Source organism: Poromitra crassiceps (assembly GCF_964638095.1).
Source record: "Poromitra crassiceps genome assembly, chromosome: 17".
Classification (NCBI taxonomy): Eukaryota; Metazoa; Chordata; class Actinopteri; order Beryciformes; family Melamphaidae; genus Poromitra; species Poromitra crassiceps.
Window position 1 is genome coordinate 26,138,613 of NC_139635.1, and position 21,627 is coordinate 26,160,239.

General features: G+C 43.7%; 1 protein-coding gene and 1 pseudogene across 2 annotated transcripts; one reads left to right on the plus strand and one right to left on the minus strand.

Annotated features, from left to right (window-relative positions):
• LOC310791686 (geranylgeranyl transferase type-2 subunit beta-like) lies at window positions 1–8,624 on the plus strand (annotated as a pseudogene). The gene is made up of 9 exons (XR_014553937.1): window positions 1–22; window positions 398–505; window positions 1,004–1,195; window positions 2,215–2,320; window positions 3,235–3,287; window positions 3,423–3,533; window positions 4,283–4,397; window positions 5,051–5,200; window positions 6,849–8,624. The product of XR_014553937.1 is annotated as a geranylgeranyl transferase type-2 subunit beta-like (transcript).
• A 6,541-nt stretch (window positions 8,625–15,165) lies between these two features.
• Window positions 15,166–20,069, minus strand: LOC310791804 (uncharacterized protein). Its single transcript, XM_083653474.1, has 2 exons — window positions 19,563–20,069; window positions 15,166–17,012 (listed from the first exon to the last, which is right to left on the minus strand). Exon 2 carries the CDS (start codon window positions 16,886–16,888, stop codon window positions 16,127–16,129), a length of 762 nt encoding a protein of 253 aa, XP_083509600.1. The 5' UTR covers window positions 16,889–17,012; window positions 19,563–20,069; the 3' UTR covers window positions 15,166–16,126.
• Window positions 20,070–21,627: the final 1,558 nt, after the last annotated feature.

Genomic DNA, 21,627 nt, shown 5'->3' on the forward strand with positions numbered 1-21,627 from the left:
TCATGAGAAAAATTGCAGAATGGTAACCGGCCCAGTACTGTTTAACAAACCCGTTTTAATGCCATTGTTATTTGTAGTGTGTACGATAGGTCATAGTTGCAGGTCTTTGAATTGTGCACTGTCTTCATTTGTTAAAGATTTGACCGTCAATTATGTGAAAGACAGCTGGTTATGTGGGTAAAAACTAGCTAGCCTTGACGTTAGCCGCTAGCTAGCTCGTTTACAACAACACAACCTGTCAACAAGACGGCTAAAGCCTAAAGGTTTCATCTTGGTGTCATGAACTCGGTGTCATCTCCCGTCAATGGATACATGACATGCACGCTGCAACATAAGTTAGTGCGTCAAAGTAGCGCTACTCACAATTTGCGACCTGTCTCTGTGTTTTTACCCTCAGGGGACCCAAGTGAAAGATGTTGTCGTCAAACATGACGCTCCTAACTCGCTCCTGTTGGACAAACATGCGGACTACATCGCTGCCTACGGCTCCAAAAAAGACGACTACGTGAGTAAACCCTGGCTAGTCGAATACACTTAGTTTAAGAGTAGTCTAAGCCATAGACTGGTGGTCTTAGATTCTCAGTTTAGACTAGTCTAATTAAGACTGCATAGATACTGACTGACCTATTGACTGTGTAGGAGAGTACACGCTGTCAAGAGTACTGTTGTATCTGTGCACACACAGCTGTCAGAGTACCTGTCCCTGTCTGTGCAGGAGTACATGCTGTCAGAGTACCTGTGTCTGAAGGAGTACACTCTGTCAGAGTACCTGTGTCTGTGTAAAGGATTACACGCTCTCAGAGTACCTGTCTGTGTCTGTGCAGGAGTATACGCTGTTAGAGTACCTAAACTATGTCTGTGTCTGTGCAGGATTACATTCTGTCAGAGTACCTGTCCCTGTCTGTGCAGGAGTACACACTGTCAGAGTACCTGTCCCTGTCTGTGCAGGAGTACACACTGTTAGAGTACCTGAGGATAAGTGTCCCTGTCTGTGTCTGTGCAGGAGTACACGCTCTCAGAGTACCTGAGGATGAGTGGGATCTACTGGGGGCTGACTGTGATGGACCTGATGGACCAGCTGCCCAGGATGAACCGTCAGGAGATCACAGACTTCATCAAGGCCTGTCAGCACGAGTGTGGAGGCGTTAGCGCCAGCATCAGACACGACCCCCACCTGCGCTGTGCAGGTGACTCAGTGTAGTAAATTAGCCAGGGACCAGGGCAAAAATGCCCCCCAAAATCAAGTGCCCCCAAAATTGTGTAAATGCCCCCATTTTTTGGACAAAAGTTGTCCCCCAAATATTTTTGAAAATGTCTTACACTGAGGTGACTGCAGTTTAAATGCACTTGTTTTTACTTGTGTTTACCGGCTTATTCAAAAGACAGTCAAGATAAGGCACATTTGACAATTTTATGGTTTCTTATCCTAAAGTGATATATATATTTGTGATATATAAGTGATATCTTCTGCAGTACTCTATACTTTTAAATATACCTTTGGGTACATATAATTGTTTTTTAAGAGTTAACAAGCATTTACCCCTTGTAGGCATGTATCATGCATGTGTATGTGATCGAGAAGTACGTATTAATGGGGATTAGTGTATTTTGATCATTTTCTTCCCAACAAATCATCAAATAAGAACAGTTAACATTAGTTAATCATTGTCACCACTTGCTACCACACCCCACAGTGTATTTTGGTGCAAGTTAAAGGGATATCTAGCTAAACCAGGTATACAAATTGAAATATTGAAATAAGTGCTGCTATTTTTGCCAATAAGCAAGGTTACACTCAGAGTTTGATGTGATATGTTCTCCTCTAGAATGAGCAAATGAGAGAACCGCATATATCCTATTGTGTCTAGTAGTTTACAGTAAAACCTACCGGTAGTTACCTGAACCTCAGATTTAACAGAGTACCCGTAAAAAAAAAAAAAAAAATCTCAGTGGTATTTCATTCTCGAGAGCTGCCTCACTTCCTGCCTGAGCATTTCAGTTTAATTATTTCCCCCTGCAGCATCTTCATGATCCAGGAGATCTTTTATTTTATTTTATTGACGCTGGCAGCAAAACTTCTCAATTTGTCTCTGTTGGCTTCAGGTCTGGAGCTGGAGCTTGATTTCTCTACAACTCCCGTGTTCACATTCTCTCTGGGTTCTGTTCTGACTTCTGACTGTGTTTTTGTTGTTTCATGTCCGATCTCTCCGTCAGATTCTGTGCTTGTACGACAGTGTCGATGTGCTTGATGTGGACAAGGTGGTGGAATAGGTCAAAGGGCTGCAGCAGGAAGATGGCTCGTTCGCAGGGGACAAATGGGGTGAGCAGGGCTTAGTTACGATATGTAAGAGATACATGTGCTCCCGAATGGAAAAATTGGAGAACAGTCAGATTTTTTTTAGGACCATGGTTAAAATAATTGAAAATATCCCAAAGTTTTAATCTGAAGTTGAGTATGTGTGCTTCTTTTCAAATTGATAGGTATCATGGATTTATTTTTTCACAGCATACCTCTGTAATACACAAGTCAGCTAAAATCCCAGTTAAAGCTGCGTTCACACCGACCTATTAAAGTTTTTCGCTGGCATCGAGTTTACATACAAAGTCAATGCAAACGAGCGATTGAGCGTATATTCGCCCAGGAGAAAAATCGCTGGGCGTCCGAGCGACAGAGACAGAGCGATAGGGAGAAAATACGCTCGTCGCCCCAGATGAAATAGCCCAACTCGAGCAAAAATACGCTGGCATCAGTCGCTCGCTGTTCAACGCTGATTGGCTGCCGTGTGAGAGCGAGTCAAGGATCACACTGGCTTGGAACAAACCGCTGGTTTATTGTGTGGCAACAAACCGCATTGACAGCTGATTGACAGGCTGACAGCTGACATGAAGTGAAGTCTGTACCACCGGTATGGAGCTCGCATTAGGAGCACGCTGATAGGCTTAGCTTGTAAACATCTACGGTGGCTCGTAGTGGACAAACATCATGACATTGCGTAACGTTATAGCCCCCAGATGTCCGTCAATTCGTGTGCCTGTTGATGAGCGATTTAAACAGAGCGATTCCAAAGGGTTGAATCAAACGACAGAGCGAAAATTAAATATCTCGGTGTGAACACAGCTTAAGAGATTATAGGTCTTCTATTTAACTAAATTTAGGTGTGCTGTACAAGTTATACAACTATTACAAGCGTATGATATTGTGTTATTCAGTAACTGATCTCTGTCTCTTTACAGGAGAAATAGACACCAGGTTTTCCTTCTGTGCGGTTGCCACTCTTGCGTTACTGGTGAGCACATTTCAATGTGTGCAGTGTAGCTTTAGGTTGCATCATTTGTAACAGCACTGCCTGCTTTTTTCTATTGGTTGAATATATAGTAATGAATTATTTGTGCATGACTGTTGCTCCTCTGTTCTTTCCAAGGGCAAGATAGACATGATAAATGTTGACAAAGTGGTGGAGTTTGTCTTGTCCTGTATGAACTTTGATGGAGGGTTTGGCTGCAGGCCTGGCTCTGAGTCTCATGCTGGCCAGGTACGTCCACTCACTTCATCACCGCATGCTGTCCTATTGGCTTTACACAATATAGTGCTCTTACACATCAGCAATGAACAAGCAGCAGGCAGAGGATTTGGAGAATTATTCACCACAGTTGGGGAAAGTTCCAATTTGCGTGCCGCAAAAGTGATTATTTAACTTTGTTACTTATCTTAAAAGTAACTAGTCGCGTTACGTTGCTCTTTATTATTAATAATTTCTTAGTGTTTTTGTGCTTGTGCTTCCAAGTGTTGTTGATCATTATTTAAAATGCAAAGGAAGACTTGCTCTGTTTTTAAAACCGTAAGCCAGTCTCATTCCATCAGCATGTATGAGAGAAAAATCAAGGTAATGAGATTGTCATTTCAAAAGGTAACGAGTAACCGACTACAATAAATGATAAACGAACATGTTGGTTAATCTGAGTATCCAACGCTGTTAAACACATCGAGAGTGCATTTAAAATAGCACTGTGCGGCTGCTGAAAGGTTGTCAGTCCCTGACGCTGACTGGATGGGGTGTGCTCAGTTCAAGCTGTAGGCTGATGAGTGGAGGATGAACTGCTATTACATTTACAGCAAGCAAAATGATCCAGGAGACGCTGCTGCCCGGCATCTCTGTTGACCAGGCTGAATGTGTGTCTAGGAGGGATATGCGTGAAAACATACTGAAGTTACTACGAATAATGTCATGGTCATCTTCAAAATGCCTCTCAAACGAAAGCGGTTTGTCCTCCTCTCCTTCAGATTTACTGCTGCACCGGCTTCCTGTCGCTCACCGGTCAGCTGCACCAGGTGAACGCCGACCTGCTGGGCTGGTGGCTCTGTGAGAGGCAGCTGCCTTAACGGCCGACCGGAGAAGGTCAGTTACCTAGGTTACCTGTAGGGGCGTGGATCTTTGCGTATCTCACGATTCGATGCCGATTCCTGGGTGAATAAATTTTCGATTCAAAAAGATTCCTGATTCAGCACACGGGGATTTCAGGATCTACTACACCCAGTCTGCTGTGTGCTAAGAAAGGCGGTGTAGCAAATTATGGCATGAAAGTAGAATAAAGTGTATAAGATTATGTTTTTTGTTTTACATTTTATGAGCTGATTGCAATAATGTAAACACAGTACACACAAAGGCAAACCTAAGACAAAAGGTAACATTTATGCATGCTAAACTTGTTACTTCTTAGTATTTCTCAGTTCTCTCAGTGGCTTCAAGAAAAATAAGTTAAAGTAATACTGTAGAAAAATAAACATGAAAAAATAATCAATTCTTGGGAGTTGTGAATCGATTCAGAATCGTGGCAGATAAGAATCGTGATTCTTACATGAATCTTTTTTTTTAACGCCCCTAGTTACCTGTAGGTTGAAATGTTACGTACTGTCGCTCCTGTTGTGTGGTTAAACTTATAATTCAACTAATCAACTAAAAATGGCATCCAAATTTGAATTTAGTTGTTCTTCCACCAAGCTTCTGACCGAGCAGCATCTGTGTGTGTGTTGTGTGTGTGTGTCCCTCAGCTGCCGGATGTGTGTTACTCGTGGTGGGTCTTGGCCTCTCTGAAGATCATCGGCAGGATCCACTGGATCGACAAGGCCAAGCTGCGCTCCTTCATCCTGGCCTGCCAGGATGAGGAGACGGGAGGTTTCGCCGACAGACCGGGAGACATGGTGAGCTAACACAGCTGTTCCCTGCCTGCATGCCTTTTCTCCACTATATGGAAAAGTAATTTAGTATCTAGGTTTTTCATTTTGGACATTGCACAAATGTACTGTCCCACAGATTTTCTGTGGTTTAAGTCCATTGTCATTTCACATTCTGATATTTATCTCTGTGAAGAATACATGAAAAAAGGCGAGACACGCACAATCCAAACCTGTATAGGGCAGGTGCAGAGCTTGAGGCAGGAATAGTAGGGAAGAGAGTAAAGCTCGCACACTGCAAGGCTCCAGTTGAGTGTTTTTATTTAACACCGAGGGGTAAAATATTAAAATGTATTTAACCCATCGTTGTTAAATAAAAACACTCAACTGCAGCCTTGCAGTGTGCAAGCTTTACTCTCTGTGAAGAATAATCTTCATCTATACAGACTTTCACAGACAGACAGTTTGTAGGGGAAGATGACCATCTATAGCGTTAATCATATTTAACCAAAAAAAAAAGCAGCAGAAACACCACAGTAATGAGCGCTAACCACAACATTTTTTTGAAAAAAAAAGTATTATCACTTTAACACATTGAATGCCAGCCATGTTTTCATTCCTGTAGGTAAGTTGTGCCAGGGGTGTTTTTGACGATTCTGGCTCATTTTAGAAGAGCCGAGGATTCTTTTCTGTTAAGAATTCATGAACACCAATCATCTAAAAATAACTAATAGAATGTGTGCTTTCTCTGTCTAAAAGAGTTAGTTTGCAGAGTTAGTAGTTATGTAGATATTAGCCGTTGAGTACAGCATGGTTTCAGCGTCTGGAAATTTATTCAGAGATAAATGGCTTTTTGTGAAACAGTCACTTTAACCATTCATTTTTGGCATCAGTAAGACCGTCAGACATTCTAAACAATAGTTTTGAACAGTAATTTCCTCCATAACAACAGGAAACACCCCTCTCATTCAAACTCCTCCCTCCGTGTGTCTTCTCCTCCTTCCTCCTGGCTTCAGCGGGCGTGTCAGAAGCGCGTTGTGCTGCCTGCCTGTCTGTCTGCGTGCCTGCCTGCCTGTCTGCCTGTCGGGCAAGACGAGTCTGAAACGGATTACTGTAAAATCGCGTCGCCATTTCCTTGAATGGCTTTCTCCCGCGGTGTGTGTGTGTGTGTGTGTGTGTGTGTGTGTGTGTGTGTGTGTGTGTGTGTGTGTGTGTGTGTGTGTGTGTGTGTGTGTGTGTGTGTGTGTGTGTGTGTTCGCGCGTTGCTGCGCGGCTCTGGGGGGAAGGGATCTCTGTCCGTTCTGTGTGTGTGTGTCCGGGCTTTTCCGCGGGAGGCGGCTGGTTTTGTGGCTTTTGGGTCCCGTGGCTGTGACTTCTCTCGGTCTCTGTCGCCACTTAGTGGTCGGTAAAATAGATTACACGCATGCTCTTGCTCCAAATAGTTATCTGGAAGATGTAAAAGGGGTTGATTGATGTCCCACCGTCAAAAAAACATGTAAGACGAGTTATTTCGGCTCTGGCACTCAAGCGCTGGATTATGTAAGACGAATTATTTCGGCTATGGCACTTAAGGTGTTAACACTGATGGGCCTGAGCAAGGTGACACATTTGTTACCGATTGGCCCAGAGGGAGGACACAATGTTTACTGTTGCCTTCTCTCTCTCTCTCTTACAGGTGGATCCTTTCCACACTCTGTTTGGAGTGGCAGGTCTCGCTCTTCTTGGTGATGAACAGATAAAGCCAGTGAATCCTGTGTTATGTATGCCTGAGGACGTTCTGCAGAGGATAGACGTGCTACCAGACCTCCTGAGCTAGCCACCTCCTCCCCCACACCACACCACACCACTACTGCCCCCTCAGCCACACCTGAGCTACCCCAGGAGCCGGGGATGGTGGTTGGGAGACCACGGAGAGGAACATCACACGCTTTGGCTGAAGTCTACACACACATTTTGGGAAGTTGCAGTAGATCTGGGATTTGTGATTTCACCGCTTTTATATTCTGTCTCTAGGGGCATAAGAAACTTCACAGCTGTCTCTGCTTCACAATGAATTTGTACGAGGCACAAAAATCTCTGTTTCTGCACCCGCTGTTTCAGATCGAATAAGTTCCACCTCTTAAAAGTAACAGGTTGTCGATGGAAAACCAGGAGGGGTTTTCAAAGTGGGAGGCAGTTCAAACCGTTTCAGGGGAGGCTCAGTGAATGGACGTGAAAAATATTACATTGGTTATCAAAAGGAGATCACATAGAATAGCCTAAATGTGTGATTTGGTTAACGAAAGTTCATTGATACAGTAGATTTGTGGAATTTCACAGTTTTCCCCACTTTCCCAGAGTCGGATACAAATACATGCCTTCACCTTCTCCATCTGGTGTAGTCTGAAGTATGTCAAACAGCAATATCAGCCAGGCTATCTTGACAACACCATAGTTGAGTGGCAATGAGATCAAATAACATGATAATGAAGGGGGGGGGCTTCATCTGAGGGGAGCCCCACATTCTCAGACTTTGAAAACCCCTGCACTAGAGCAAGCATACAGTTCACTCCGAGAATCGATCCCAATAGGCCTCGCAACTGGAGATGCAACCGTGGACTTTTTGTTTGCAAAAAACATTTTTTGTTTTAATTGTTTTGTTAATTGTGTTGCACTTGCTGCATTGTATAACTCAGCTTGAAAGGCAGAGGTTTTTTGACAGGAAGGAACTCAAAGGACTGATTGGTTGGGGACTGGAAAAACCCAATGCTTTAAGACATGTTAGTATCATAGTCTATTGCCAAGTAGCTACGTTAGTTTATCCACAATTTCAGCTACACTATTTAAGTTCATGTTACGCAACAACTTGCATGTGTAAAATCATAAAATATATCCAGTCTTAAGCATTCATGATTCTGAAGCTTGTCTGTTGTAGCTATGACAGTTATTTTCTCCTCATCTTGATTTAGTTTTTCCTTTTGTGAATAACCATATTGATATGGTGACTGATGTTTGTCAGCTTTCTGCACTCTTGTTGGCTGAATGATATCCACTTGTCTTAACGCAAAAAACGTGTTTATTGTTTGTGAAAAATGTTCTGTTGGCATTGTTAGATAGTTTCAAAATACATATCACGTGTGGAATCAGTTGTAGGGCTGTCAATTCTTGCATAATAAATGGACAAAATATTTAGTAGTTAATTTACAACTGAGAAATATAATTGTCTTTTGCAACATTGATGTGCAAATCAAGGAAACCCCATTCCCTTAACAAAGATTGATGCAGACTTGTGAGCCCTGTTGTGATGCAGAGTAGAGATATAAGGAATTCTACTGGGCGGACCTGAGCAAACCATTAGACTGCTAATCTGTATTGTGGGGGCAGCTAATCCTGCACAACTGTATGTTTTAATATTATTGTAAGTAATGACATGGTGTGATATCTTGGGTGGCAATAAATGCGTATGATTTCCCCTGAAGTGTGATTCAAAATTAAAAGCCCAAACCATTGATAGCCCAAACAAAGAATAATGCCCCCATCTGGACAGTGTGTTTAAACCATTCAAATATAAATTATAATTCAGTAACATGGGTAATTCTAAATGCAAATAATGTATTTTATTTTATTAGTTGCATTTAAAAGCAATGTAACATTCTAGTGAACTGTATGATAAAAATGTAATTATAGTAGGCCTAATCCAGTGCAATCCGCTTATAGTGATCAACCACTTATATTTATATTGATCAAAAAGCTTGGTCCTGAATAGTCTCTCCCCAGACTCAAATATTATGTTGAATCGCTGCGCTCCGCATACTACATAAGTGAGTCTGTGCCAGTTAACCACCACTGCTGGTTTTGAAGGCGGGTTGAAATTGAATGAGTGACAGGTCATAGCACCGATGAGAGAGCGGTTCGAAAAATGGGCAGGCTTACAGCCACTCTATCTAGTGTCGCCTAATTACAGTGCACTGATATCTGTTTTCAAGTCATTTAATTTCTGGGTGCACTGGTCCTTTTTAAGAGCGAAGTGCGTTTTGTCAAGTGTGTTTATTTTTCTCCAAGGTTTTAGGTTTTATTTATTTGCACCTGACTTCCATTACATCAGCAATGTTACAGACCACAAAAATGGCTAGCCTATGCATGCCATATACTCATAGCCTAGGTAAACCCAGCCACCACGTGACCTGCTCTCTCAGTTCCCAGTCACTAGCGACTGAGAACAGGTCTGAGAGCAGGTCACGTGGGGGATGGGTTTACCCAGGCTAATATACTCATGGTACCACTACCAACATTAGCTGGTGTTAACCTTAACAGCAAGTTAGTTATTTATATTATGTGCAAATGCAGTGCCCACTAACTCATGCACTCGGTGTGTCTTTCTCTCTCCTGGTGAGACTCGCTGTCTCCTGGTGAGTCTCTGTCTCCTGGTGTGTGTCTCTCTGTCACGGTGTGTCTCAGTCTCTTTCCAGGTCTCTCCACATGAGCAAACATTTCACAAAAAGATAAATGTCTTGTCTCAAATGACTTGAGATTTATGTAAATGTTTCCCTATTTAAAATGTTTAAAGCACAGCCAGTGTTATGATGAGAGAAAATAATATGGGATTTGGATTTGTATAGTTGCCACAAAAATAAGCAATGTCACCACAGGGATTCGAACCCTATCCCAAACAAGGAGTCCAGACCAGTGACTTGTGCTTTTTGAGGCAACAGGCTACCCTGACTTGTGTCTCATTAAATCTAATCTAACTTCTATCTGTGAGCATGTTACTACGGTGTTTGTATGCGCAAAATACTGTGTGCATTCTTATCATGGACTTATTCTTATCAACTGTTATTGCTAACAATGGCTAGCCGGGGTAAAGCTAATTCTGCTGGTATTCCAACAATATCTGTTTATTGAGATTAAAAAATAATATCATATATCAGTGTCATCCAGAGATGGGGACTTGGACTTGAGACGTTCCGATCTGTTAGTAGTTCCCAGCGAAGTGGACTACACAGGGTATTCAGCCATATTACTTAACATGGCTGAATACCCTTTGCAGTCCACTTTGAAGGGGAACTACTAGCAGATCAGAACGCAGGCAGCCACAATTCTTTAGTCGTGCACACACTGATTTGAGATTTGACTTGAGACTTGTCCTCAAAGACTTGAGACTTGACTTGGACTTGAGATTTGGGACTTGTGAACAATCTTTATTTATTTATTTTAATTTGGTGCATTAAGGAAATGTTTAATAATAATAATGTCAACTAATCAATGCCGATACTGTATTATAAAGGATCTAGTGATACAGTACATGCTTTGAATTCCTTCGTTTTAGCTATGCAGTGTTCTAAGCAGACCTGATGGCATACAGCAGATGACCAAAGACTTGTGACTTGACTTGTGGACTCTAGCTCAAAGACTTGAGTTGAGTTGGACTTGCAAAACATGACTTGTGAGCATATCTTGTGACAGCCGTTTACAGCAGTGCTATTTAACGTTAGTATCTATGTTAGGAAGCAATCAGGCACAATTAACATTAGCGGTTAATGCAAACATGACGCTGATATAAAGACGTGGAAAATTAATCTGATGCTATTTGAGCGCAAATATGCATAGTAACGTTCTTTTCACAACATTCAGCGTGGCGGCCCCCACCCTTTGGAACTCTCTCCCAGCCGAAATCCGCAATGCCCCATCACTGGGTACCTTCAAAACTCTACTCAAAACTCACCTGTTCAACACAGCCTTCGGCAGCTAGTCTCTTTCTGTTCTTTGTTGTTATCTATGTGTGTCCGTCATCTTTTGTGCTCTGTGAAGCGGCCTTGGGTTCCTTGAAAGGCGCTATATAAATCCAAGCTATTATTATTATTATTATTATTTGCTAACGTTAGCTGCCTGCCACAAGCACAATACATAACGTTACACTACACTGCTTCTAGTCTACACTGACACGACACGTACACTTCACACAGCTTCAGGAAAAAATAAAATACCGGTACTCACCCACGGCGGTTCCATGGTCAAAAACAGTCTAGGGTCGGGTCAGGCCTGCATGTTAGCATAGCGAGCTAGCAACAGTCTGTAGGTAGCGAACATGAATCCAACCCCAACAAGCCATTTCTCATATTGTTTTACCCTGGGTTTTGGAAATGGGATGAAAAATACTCCAGGATTATGTGCTGGATATCTCGAGTCGCTGTTGTAGATACCCCAACAAGCACACCATTTTAACCATCTTAAAATAATATAATCATTGGTGGTTTATCAGTAATGCCAGGCAGCTAGTGTTGCGCTAACGGGAGCGTACCTATGTTCCCCGTTTTTGTGGGACCGGGCAACATACATAGAACCCTTCCTAACCTGCCCCAGACCCTAACCCAAAACCTAACCTCTCCCACCCCTCACGCCTAAACCTAAGGTCGGCATTGCGGGTGGTCGGCATAGCGGATAGACACCCCAATGGAGAGTGTTAAAAACGGGGAACATAGGACCTGGGGAACATAGGGATGACCCCGCGTTAACGGCGCTTCTTCTTCTTCTTCGTTTGATTTCCGGCAGACTAAGCAGGGATTGGCGCGTTCTTCTTTCAAATTGTGGCTGACCAATCAGAACCAATCTCATGCACTGTGACAGTGCATGAGAGTATAAATAGAGATGGTGCCAGTTGAGATGTCATTCTGTCCTGAGCTGTCCTAAGAAGAACAAGTAGTAGTAGAGAGCTCATCAGTTGGAACAAGTTGGAACTTTTTACAAAGTTGCTCATTTGAACATTTGAAGGTTTTTTTTTCTTAGCTTGTGGAAAATGGGTGGATGTACCAGCACACCATGGAAGAAGGAGGCCAGTCAGCTGGACAAAAAACCAGCGAGGGCAGGCATCAAGAAGAAGATCTCAGACAAACTGAAGAAAAAGGAGAAGCAAGGGAGGGACAAGGTGCAGGGCCAGCTGGACAGCACGCCGCAGGGCCTTAAAGCCCAATATGCTGTCCTGGAGGAGAGTCCGAACGACAAGGGAGTGATGCAGGGAGCGCCGAGTGAGGACCCCATCCGCACCTGCACCCCCCAGATGCCCGTGAAAGCCCTGGCAGCCCACGCAGGGAGCGACAAGGACGATGTCACGCCTGAGGATCATCACCATACCCTCAGCAGGGCTGAGGCAAGGCAGGAGGAGGCTGAGGCCAGAGAGTACAGGAGATACCTGCGGTTGCTCACGCTCTGGAAATCAGGCGTATTCGGGCACCTCGACATCTACAAGCCCGGCCTTCCCCGGGGCTTGTCGGCTGAGGCTTGCCGCCGTCAAGAGGTCAAGGCCATGACCATGACCAATGGTGACTCCACCTCTTTGCCGCCTCTTTGCAGCAGCAGGGCTGAGGCGAGGCAGCAGCAGGCTGTCCCGGAGGACAGTGAGAAGGAGAAGAGAGCGTCGGTTGAGGTCCCCATCCGCACCTGCACCCCCCAGACGCCCCTGAAAGCCCTGGCAGCCCACGCAGGGAGCGACAAGGACAATGTCACGCCTGAGACGCATCCCACCACAGATCATCATACCCTCAGCAGGGCTGAGGCAAGGCAGGAGGAGGCTGAGGCCAGAGACTACAGGCGATACCTGCGGTTGCTCACGCTCTGGAAATCCGGCCCATTTGGGCACCTCGACATCTACAAGCCCGGCCTTCCCCGGGGCTTGTCGGCTGAGGCTTGCCGCCGTCAAGAGGTCAAGGCCATGACCATGACCAATGGTGACTCCACCTCTTTGCTGCCACCTCCAACCAATCACAACTTGGACTGACAGACTGCCGGTCCTCTTGCACACTGGCATGGCTTCACACACACACACATACACACAGAGACTTGTCTTCAGGGTCCCCATGCACGTGATGACCGTCTGGGAGCACGGACAGAGAAATGTTCCCACACCTTCTTAAACATCACATTCAAGGACTTTTCAAGGACTTTCCAGGCCCAATTCCTTCAAAGTAAAGGAACCAACACGGCATAGTTTGAGAGACAGATGAAGCTTAATTGTCATTCAATAGACATATGGATCCATGTTGGACACTCGGGTCAATCATTGGAACTCAAAGTGCCAATACCCTTGTTAAGAAAAAAACGCAGTATTTACATTTCAAACTTATTTGTATTATTGATATTTTTAACTGCATTTTTCTACTTTGTTTGTATTCTAAGTTACCTTTACTTGTACTGTATATATTTCGCTCAACAGCAAAATGTTCTGTTTGTACCTCTTAAGTTAATTTTACCTGCTCTTATATGCATTATTTTTTGACTGTTGCAATGTTGCAGTTGTTTACTGTTGTTTACTGCAACATCTGAGTTAAGTTTGTCTATATTGCACTGTAGTCATTTTGTAAATATATTTCTAAGATGACTGGTTACATTGCTTGAATCTGTACATAGTTTTTCAGAATACATTGTTTACATTCAAATATTGTGTCTCTTTCTCAATTTCTTTAGAGCAGTCAATTTTTCACTTTTGCAAACACCAACATCCTTTAGTTTAAGTTGACCTAATAATCAGATTATATTGATTTGGACCCCAAGATACACTGGTGTCTTCACTATAAGTGAAGACACCATGTTTTTATAGGGACATTATTCACTGGAATCATACATGTCAATCTAGTGATACCTTCCATTTCACCACAATATTAAGTCTTGGCACAAGGCAGTTAATACTAGTCTAGGATTTTTTTTATTTATTTTTTAAAGTAGTATTGGATTTAGAAGGGGGATTAATGCCCTCTTCATATGAAATCCAAAGAACATGCTTTATAATCTAGGCTGTTTGGGTTTCCCTTGTGAATGAAAAAATATTTTCTAATCCAAAGAGGTGTCGTTGACCAAACATGATGGTGTAAGAGAGAGATGGGTGTGTGTATGACAGGACTCTACTATACAGTTATTGTATCACAGAGTGTAATTATGCTAGGCTACATGATTTGTCGGGATGCACACATTACCATCAATAAGAGGAAAAACCACAGAAAAATATTACTTTATATTCAAAGAGGTCTTTAAGTGGCTACAAGGCTAATTCTAACATTTCTTGAAATATAAAAATGCAACAGGGTTTATGAGGTTATATTGCACCCTTGAAGTACAAAGCATGACAAATCAGTACTACTTATTATTAACTGAGTGGGCAATTATGCTCAATGAAATCACATTTTGCTTCCAGTAATCTTCCAGTTGATGGACTTGGGTAACAAACCTGCAGCTCATCCCTGCTCTAAACTAAAGCCACCTATTTCTGAAGAAAATGGTGAAAACGAGTCGACATACCCAAACTCAAATGCTTACTGTGGCTGAAGCGCTAGGGTTACAGACAACTGCCTGACCTTTTCTGAAAGGTAAGACTTTGAAGTTTCTGTTCCAAGTGTCAGAATGACTACGTGTTGCTGACCCTGAGTAACACCAGCTCAAACACAGTGGTTGATTCTCGCCTGGAATAAAAAACACTTTTAGAGTGTAAACAGTTACCTGTGGTTGTTGTATTTATGGCTAGAAACCCAATGGAGACATAGCCACAGGCCTTACCACATCCCAACTCAAAGAAGATGAAAAAATACCAAAACATGAGTATTTGGCAGTGGTTTTTGTAGGGAGATACCTAGGCGGATTTCCAAAAAGCCATTTGAAAAAGCCAAATAATCTGAAATGTTGTCTTTGTACAAAGACGGCTATAACTTCCGCCGTGTTGATCTGATCCGAAAAAGGAAGACATGGTTTGATGCGCAAGATTCAGACAATTAACTTGGTATGTAGCATGAACAGCATTGTTCAGAATTAACTACCTAATTCATCACGTTAATGACAGATGAGCAGTAAAAAATCAGAAACGTAACGCCTGGGTTACAGTGCAATGCAAGAGGTTATTAAAGGATGGTTTTTACCAATCAATCCACTTTGTATCATTAGTCATCTCAGTAATGTAAGCACATGGGCAGTGTTTACTCTGTTTTCCTCATGGAGATCTCCCATTGAGAAGGTAAAAACTGCCCATGTGCTTATATTACCCAGATTAGTGGGATAAAGTGGGTTGATTATCGGTAAAGCCATCCTTTAAAGGTTGCACAGTATTTGATATCATGGTTGTGTACTTTTAACTTGCAAAAAAAGGTAACTTGTACGTATGTTAATGGATCAAATCAATTTTCTAGATGTTTGTATGTATGTGTATAGTTGAGTTTCACCTTTACTGGTGTAGAATCATCATCCTTAATGTTTAGCATTTCTCCATTTTTGTCCCTGCCACCAAGCGGACTAAATTATGTTCAAATTGTTTTTTTTCTAGTAGACAATGACATGTTTGCACAAATTGAACTGCTACTTTTGAGTCACATTTCATCTCTTAATAGAGACAGTCTGGGAACGCCCACAAAATGTGAAATGGCTGGCGCGCGAGTGGGGTAAAACCACGCATATATCTCATGGGCTGACTCACCAAAAGACGGTGCTGCGGCTTTAAACTACAGGTTTGGGGGTTCTAGAGCAGAACACAAGACGTCTGCTCAGATGTGCGTTTACTGCGGTGGTTAAATCCCCGATCGTGTCTGCCTGGGCTGGGCTATCAGCTAAATTCTAACTTTGCTGAATGGATAGAACGGGGGTTTTTACCCCACCCTGACCACGCCCCCAGCCAGGCTGAGCCAGCTAAACCAGCGTCTATGACGAGACGTGGCCTCAACCTATACTGACTTGTGTGCTTATCTGCAAAAAAGTGGTTGGCATGACATGTTCAGTGTTGGTGAAACAGATGGTCATACAGGCAAAAAAAAGACAGCAAATTCCAAACTAAAAGCAGAATGTAACTAATCATTCAAGCAACATAAAATAACTGCAAACCATAAAATATACATAAACAAATAATAAGATAATAATAAGAAACAAATAAATACAAAAATACTTCCGCCGTGTGGCACAAACATGTCCGCCGAGTTGCTCAGAGTTTCGATGATGTCGCTCGGTGCCTCAAACAACATGGTGCTGCCAGGAGACGGCACCAGCAGGGGAGGAGAGATACTCTGCAAACTTGTTGCGGATGAAGAAAGCCTGTCGGGTGGAGTTGTTGCTCCCAAGCCGCTGGACAGGCAAAAACCCCTCGCCAGCTCCGTCACCGCTGACGGGGGGGATGTCCTCTGTCAGGTCCCACCGCATGAAATTGTGGAGAATGCAAGCGGCCTTAACGACCAACTCTGCTGCCACCGGTTCGACGCCCATCACCCGTTGAAAGATCTGGAACTGGCCGGCGAGTAGGCCGAAGGCACACCGCACGGGCCCCCTAGCGTGTGCCAGCCGCTCGTTGTACAGGCGGTGCTCTCTGGGCAGCTTTTTCACGGGATACGGCCTCATGAGGTTGCGCAGCAAAGGGAAGGCCTCGTCTCCCAGGAACACGTGGGGCATGGGACGCTCCACACCTGGGAGACGTTGATCCGGGGGGTTGCCCAGCCCTGCGGTCCTGAGGGCTTGGCCGAACACGGAGTTTGACAGTACGCCTCTATCGCTGCCATATGCCCCTATGTCCAACATGCGGAACCGGTACCGGGCGTCGACCACTGCCAAAAGGACAATAGAAGAGGACCCCTTGTAGTTGTGGTACAACGATCCTGAATTTGCTGGAGCCTGGATAACGACGTGTCTGCCATCCACAGCTCCAATGCAGTTTGGGAAGTTCCACAACTCCTTGTATTGCTCTGCAATCACCCTCCAGTCAGCCTCTTTGGGTACCGGCATGAATTCGTCCACTAAGCAATCCCAAATGGCCTGGGATACTTGCCGGACGATGCCACTCACAGTGGACACACCCACCCTGTAGCTGTAGGCAATGGATCGGTAAGAATCCCCGGTGGCAAGATACCTGAAAGTACACAAAAGGCAAACGTTACAAAGTTGCATGTTACAGTTGCATTATGTTAACATGTCCTCCAACGCATACGCTCCATGAGGTCGTAATACAGCAACAGCCGCCCATGCACACAGACAACTTCAACTTTATTATCTAAATGAATTTTACTTGGGTTTTTTAAGCCACAACCAGACCTTACAAAGCCCATAGAGACACTGCGGAGCGCGTCATCATTCAGAAACCATGCCCAAAACGGGGGGAAACAACCCCCGCCCCCAATCCTGGCGTTCTCCTATGTCGAGTGCATGGTCGTGTGTTGCAAACAAAGATCATATATACGCACTTTGCATTGTGTTTACATTTTAAATATGTTTTGTTGCACTAAGTTACTTTTCCCCCTATCAGGACCATTTCTCTGCATACTTGCACTTTGTATTGTGTTTACATTTTAAATATATTTTTGTTGCACTATGTTACTTTTTACCCCTATCAGGACTCTAAGCCTGTATCATCTGGCAGGGGGACTAACAATGGAAATCAGTCCTGTGACTGCAATTGTCGTGCATTTACATTTTTTTTTAAATGTTCATTAATGTACACCTGTCCCCTATCGAACAAATAAATGAATTGGAAGATGAACACTCCAACTTACTTCCTTGACGGCTCGATCCACATTTTTCTTCTCGCCAATTCTCAATGGCTTCCTTGTTTTGCTCAGGAGTACAAAAAAACTTTAATTGGCTATTTTTTTTACATTGTTGTCTGCGCAGCCCAACACACAACAGCTTTTAGCTATATTTAATTCAAGGAAAATGACATTGGTGTATGGGAGTGAATGGAGCGCTTTCCCCCGTGATGGGCTTTTTTGTTTTAAACTTTGTCTAAGATGGTGCTATATTGTTTAAACTCACTAATAAAGTGTAGGAAAGATGGCTTGGATCCTGACCATTTTTCTTATGAATATGGAATTTCTCCAAAAATAATAAAAAGTTGGGTTACATACAGCATCATGTCATTTCCAATCTTGTCTTGACAAAAGTATAGCATTACATCAAACATAGCCTACTTATTTCGACATTCACCTTTAGTTGCTTTTTTTTAGAAAGTTAGCTACATCAATCCAGAATATTCTTGTATAGGACGAATCAGCGTGACGTCACTTGACACCCAGAAATGCGGAACCCCGCGGCAGTTAATAGTATGAGTTGTGCCAAACAAACGTTAATTTCTCAAAAAACTATACATCACATCGCTTATATTTTGACATTCTGAGTGAGAGCCATGGTGAGAGCAGAGGTTGCTCAAGTGTTTGATGAATAATATATGCATGTCGTGTTAAAGCCGTGTGAACTGTCGCAGTTTTTTAAATGTAAACAGAGCAGACACTCACGCCTCGCACCACTTGGGCTCCAGTGCCGTTGCCACCCAGTGACGCGGTTTGTTTACCAAAATGCTGCTCGGCTGATCCCTCATATATATACAGTGGGAAAAATATGGGAAATAGCCTCTTTTTCTAGTCCACAAAAATCACATTTATAATCAATATCCAGTTTGAATCTTTCTAACACATGTTTAACCGGATAGATTCTATACGAGGGATCAGCCGAGCAGCATTTTGGGTACCCTAAACAAACCGCGTCACTGGGTGGCAACGATGTCATGCCAAGTTTTGCACCCCCACCGAGAATTGCATCCCCACCTTCCGGGAGCATAATGTAATGATTTATACGGGGGCAGTTTGTACCTGCCAAGATTTGCATCGCTGTTTTCAAGTTAAAACAGTCCCAAAATATGGTGGGGGTGCAATTCTCGGCAGGGGTGCAAAACTCTGCATGACAACGCAATGGAACCATATGGAGCCCAAGTGGCGCAAGGCATGACTCTAGCCAGCTAACTCTGTTTACATTTTAAAAACTGCCACAGTTCACACAACTGCATATATTATACATCAAACTCTTGAGCTACTTCTGCTCTCACTCAGAATGTCAAAATATAAGATGTCATGTATCGTTTTTGAGATATTAACGTTTGTTTGGCACAACTCATATTAACTGCGGCGGGGGTTCGCATTTCTGGGTGTCAAGTGACGTGACGCTGATTCGTCCTATGCATTATCTTGAATGACACTTGTTTGAACTTGTTTATACAGTATTTATCGCAAATTCGCCATGCTTTTCCCCACTGTAGATCATAAAATAATGAAGACCAAAAACATCTAGACGATGGGATAGTGATACAACTAAGGGTATTCCTAATATTTGTTAGAACATTTCTCTTTAATTATCATTGGTCTGACCAATATAAATACTTCCCACCCACTCTTCAAAATGAAAAGGTAGGTCCATCATTCATTGCAATTTGCAACATCAGCGCGCAGCAAAACCGCCATTTTGGCCTGAAGGAATTCAAGTAAACATATGATTGGCTATGATGGTTCTGTGCAGTCGTCCCATTGGCCAACAGGGACTTTTCAGTCCAAAATGGCGGCAGCACTGTTGTCCCAAAAGCACCAGATAAGACCATCCCATCTTGCCTGCCTTGAATACTCTCTGACAAACTTACCGAAGACAAATACTGAGTCGCTGAGATGGGGCTTTCTGTAGTTGGTCTCGATAGCAGTGATGTGCGGGCCTACTGTCTGCGGGGACTGCCCCCTAGTCCGACACCTCACGAGACCGACACCTCATGGTTTTGGGTTAGGGTCTGGGGGAGGTTAGGTTTAGGGTTAGTGAAAAATGGGGAATATAGAACCCGGGGAACATAGAACCCGGGGAACATAGACATGATCCCCTGTCCAATGCCTCTTTTTTCGGACTCGTGAGGTATCGGACTAGTGCCATGGCACCCTGTCTGCAGCAACGTGTCGAACTGGTCCACAGACAATCTGAAATACTGCTGGAAGCGGGCGCTGTCCAGGCGCAGCTCATGGACCAGACGGTGGTACTCTCCCAGCCGGGTCCTCGCTTGGTTTACTTCACGTACCCAGATTCGACGTGTGCGTTTGGCTTGCAGCCTATGCTGCAAAATAGCGATGGCAAGAAGCTTCCTTTGGTTTGCGTCCATGAGCCATTGGAGTTCACGGGGGCAGGAAGGAAATGGGGAAAAGGTGTTGTTTTTTTCATCCCACGATTTCTTAAGACCCGCCCTACTCTGCCCCTGATTGGTTTACCCTGATATTCTTACCCTAACCTTAACCAATCGTCAATCATCATGCCTAAACACAACCAATCACCACTCTTGCCTAAACCCAGAGCAATCTAGAGATAATATATTTCACAATACTGCTGTATGTACAATAACAGAATTTACATTGAAAAATTCTATTGTACCTATAGTTTGAGTATCACTCCACTCACTCAATTATCTTCAATGCCAGCAAGCTCACAATAGATACCCACAATAATGTATCTACCTTTAGGTTGATCTCCATACAAAGTACAGTAGCCCATGCAGTACCCTGTGCCTTCTGTCTTGGTACAGTTTTGGAAACGTGTTTTGCACAACTGATGATTTCACATACAAAAATAGATGTTGTCTAGTCAGCTGACAACTTGATGTACAATAACACAGAGCACCCACCTGCAAAAAACAACTAGGAAAACAAGTGCTTGATAAAATATTAGCTATAACCTTCCAACCCACCGCTGAGCGATACATCTTCCTACCCGCCGCCGAGTGATACATCTCGAGAAGCAGCGCCGCTGTCAGCCTGCACAAAGTAAACCTCTTATTGAGTCCTCTCCTTTGAAACAGGTCATTAGTTTTCGCACAACAGAACATGACTGAGAAGAGCTGCAGGCAGAAGAAGAAGGAGGAGAGCGCTACAAACCAAACAACAACCTGAAACCAAAGCGGGACGAAACCATACAAGAACATCACTAGGTAGATATCTCCTTCCTTCAGGGGGGGGAGCATAGAGAACAGAACGAAAAAGGAGAACGGCTGTCAGTGTGTGGTGAGCTTCTCACAGTCAGCTGAGGTGTCCTGGATGAGAGGTCATTCTGCATTTGGGTGCACTTTTAAGGCAGGTAGGCGATTCTGCCGCCGTCTGAGAGGGGGCGCACATTGGCCCCCCCTTCCCCGGTGGGTCGACACTGACGGTGCCGTCAGACGCGAGCAACGCCACTTGCAGCTGTCCACGTTCAGCCCTCATTGCTAAGCATTGCAGTAGTCCATAGGGAGACGGAGATGGAGAGAGAGTGGAGTTCTGTTTTCAGTGTCCAGTAAGTGGTTGAGGTGTGGAGAGTCCTCCTCGTTCCATCTCTTCTTGATTCCCAATCAGCGTCGAGCATCGAAATGCTAAGAGCACTAAGAGCTACAGTCTGTCTGTCGCCGTCCTTTAAGTTTCCATTCCACAATCCTGTCTGTGTGCTGAACACTCTCATTCCTCTGAAAGAGATATCTTACTCACACACACAAAAAGAGACAAATAAGGGGCTCCAACAGAGACTGAACTTAAAAAAGCACTTCAAACAAAAAGGAGAATTGCAACTTGTGTTATAGAAAGAGAACATCTGGTTTGAATACATTCACGTAGGTTTTCCATACGTCTGGTACGGACGGGGGGGAATCGTCATCGACTGAAGTTCATGTCCCTTGAGATGCCGGTGGTCCAAGAGGAGAGGTC

Bases quoted from the DNA above. Each gene is read 5' to 3' on its own strand.
- LOC310791804 (XM_083653474.1), bottom strand. From the start codon at position 16,888: ATGCCGGTACCCAAAGAGGCTGACTGGAGGGTGATTGCAGAGCAATAC.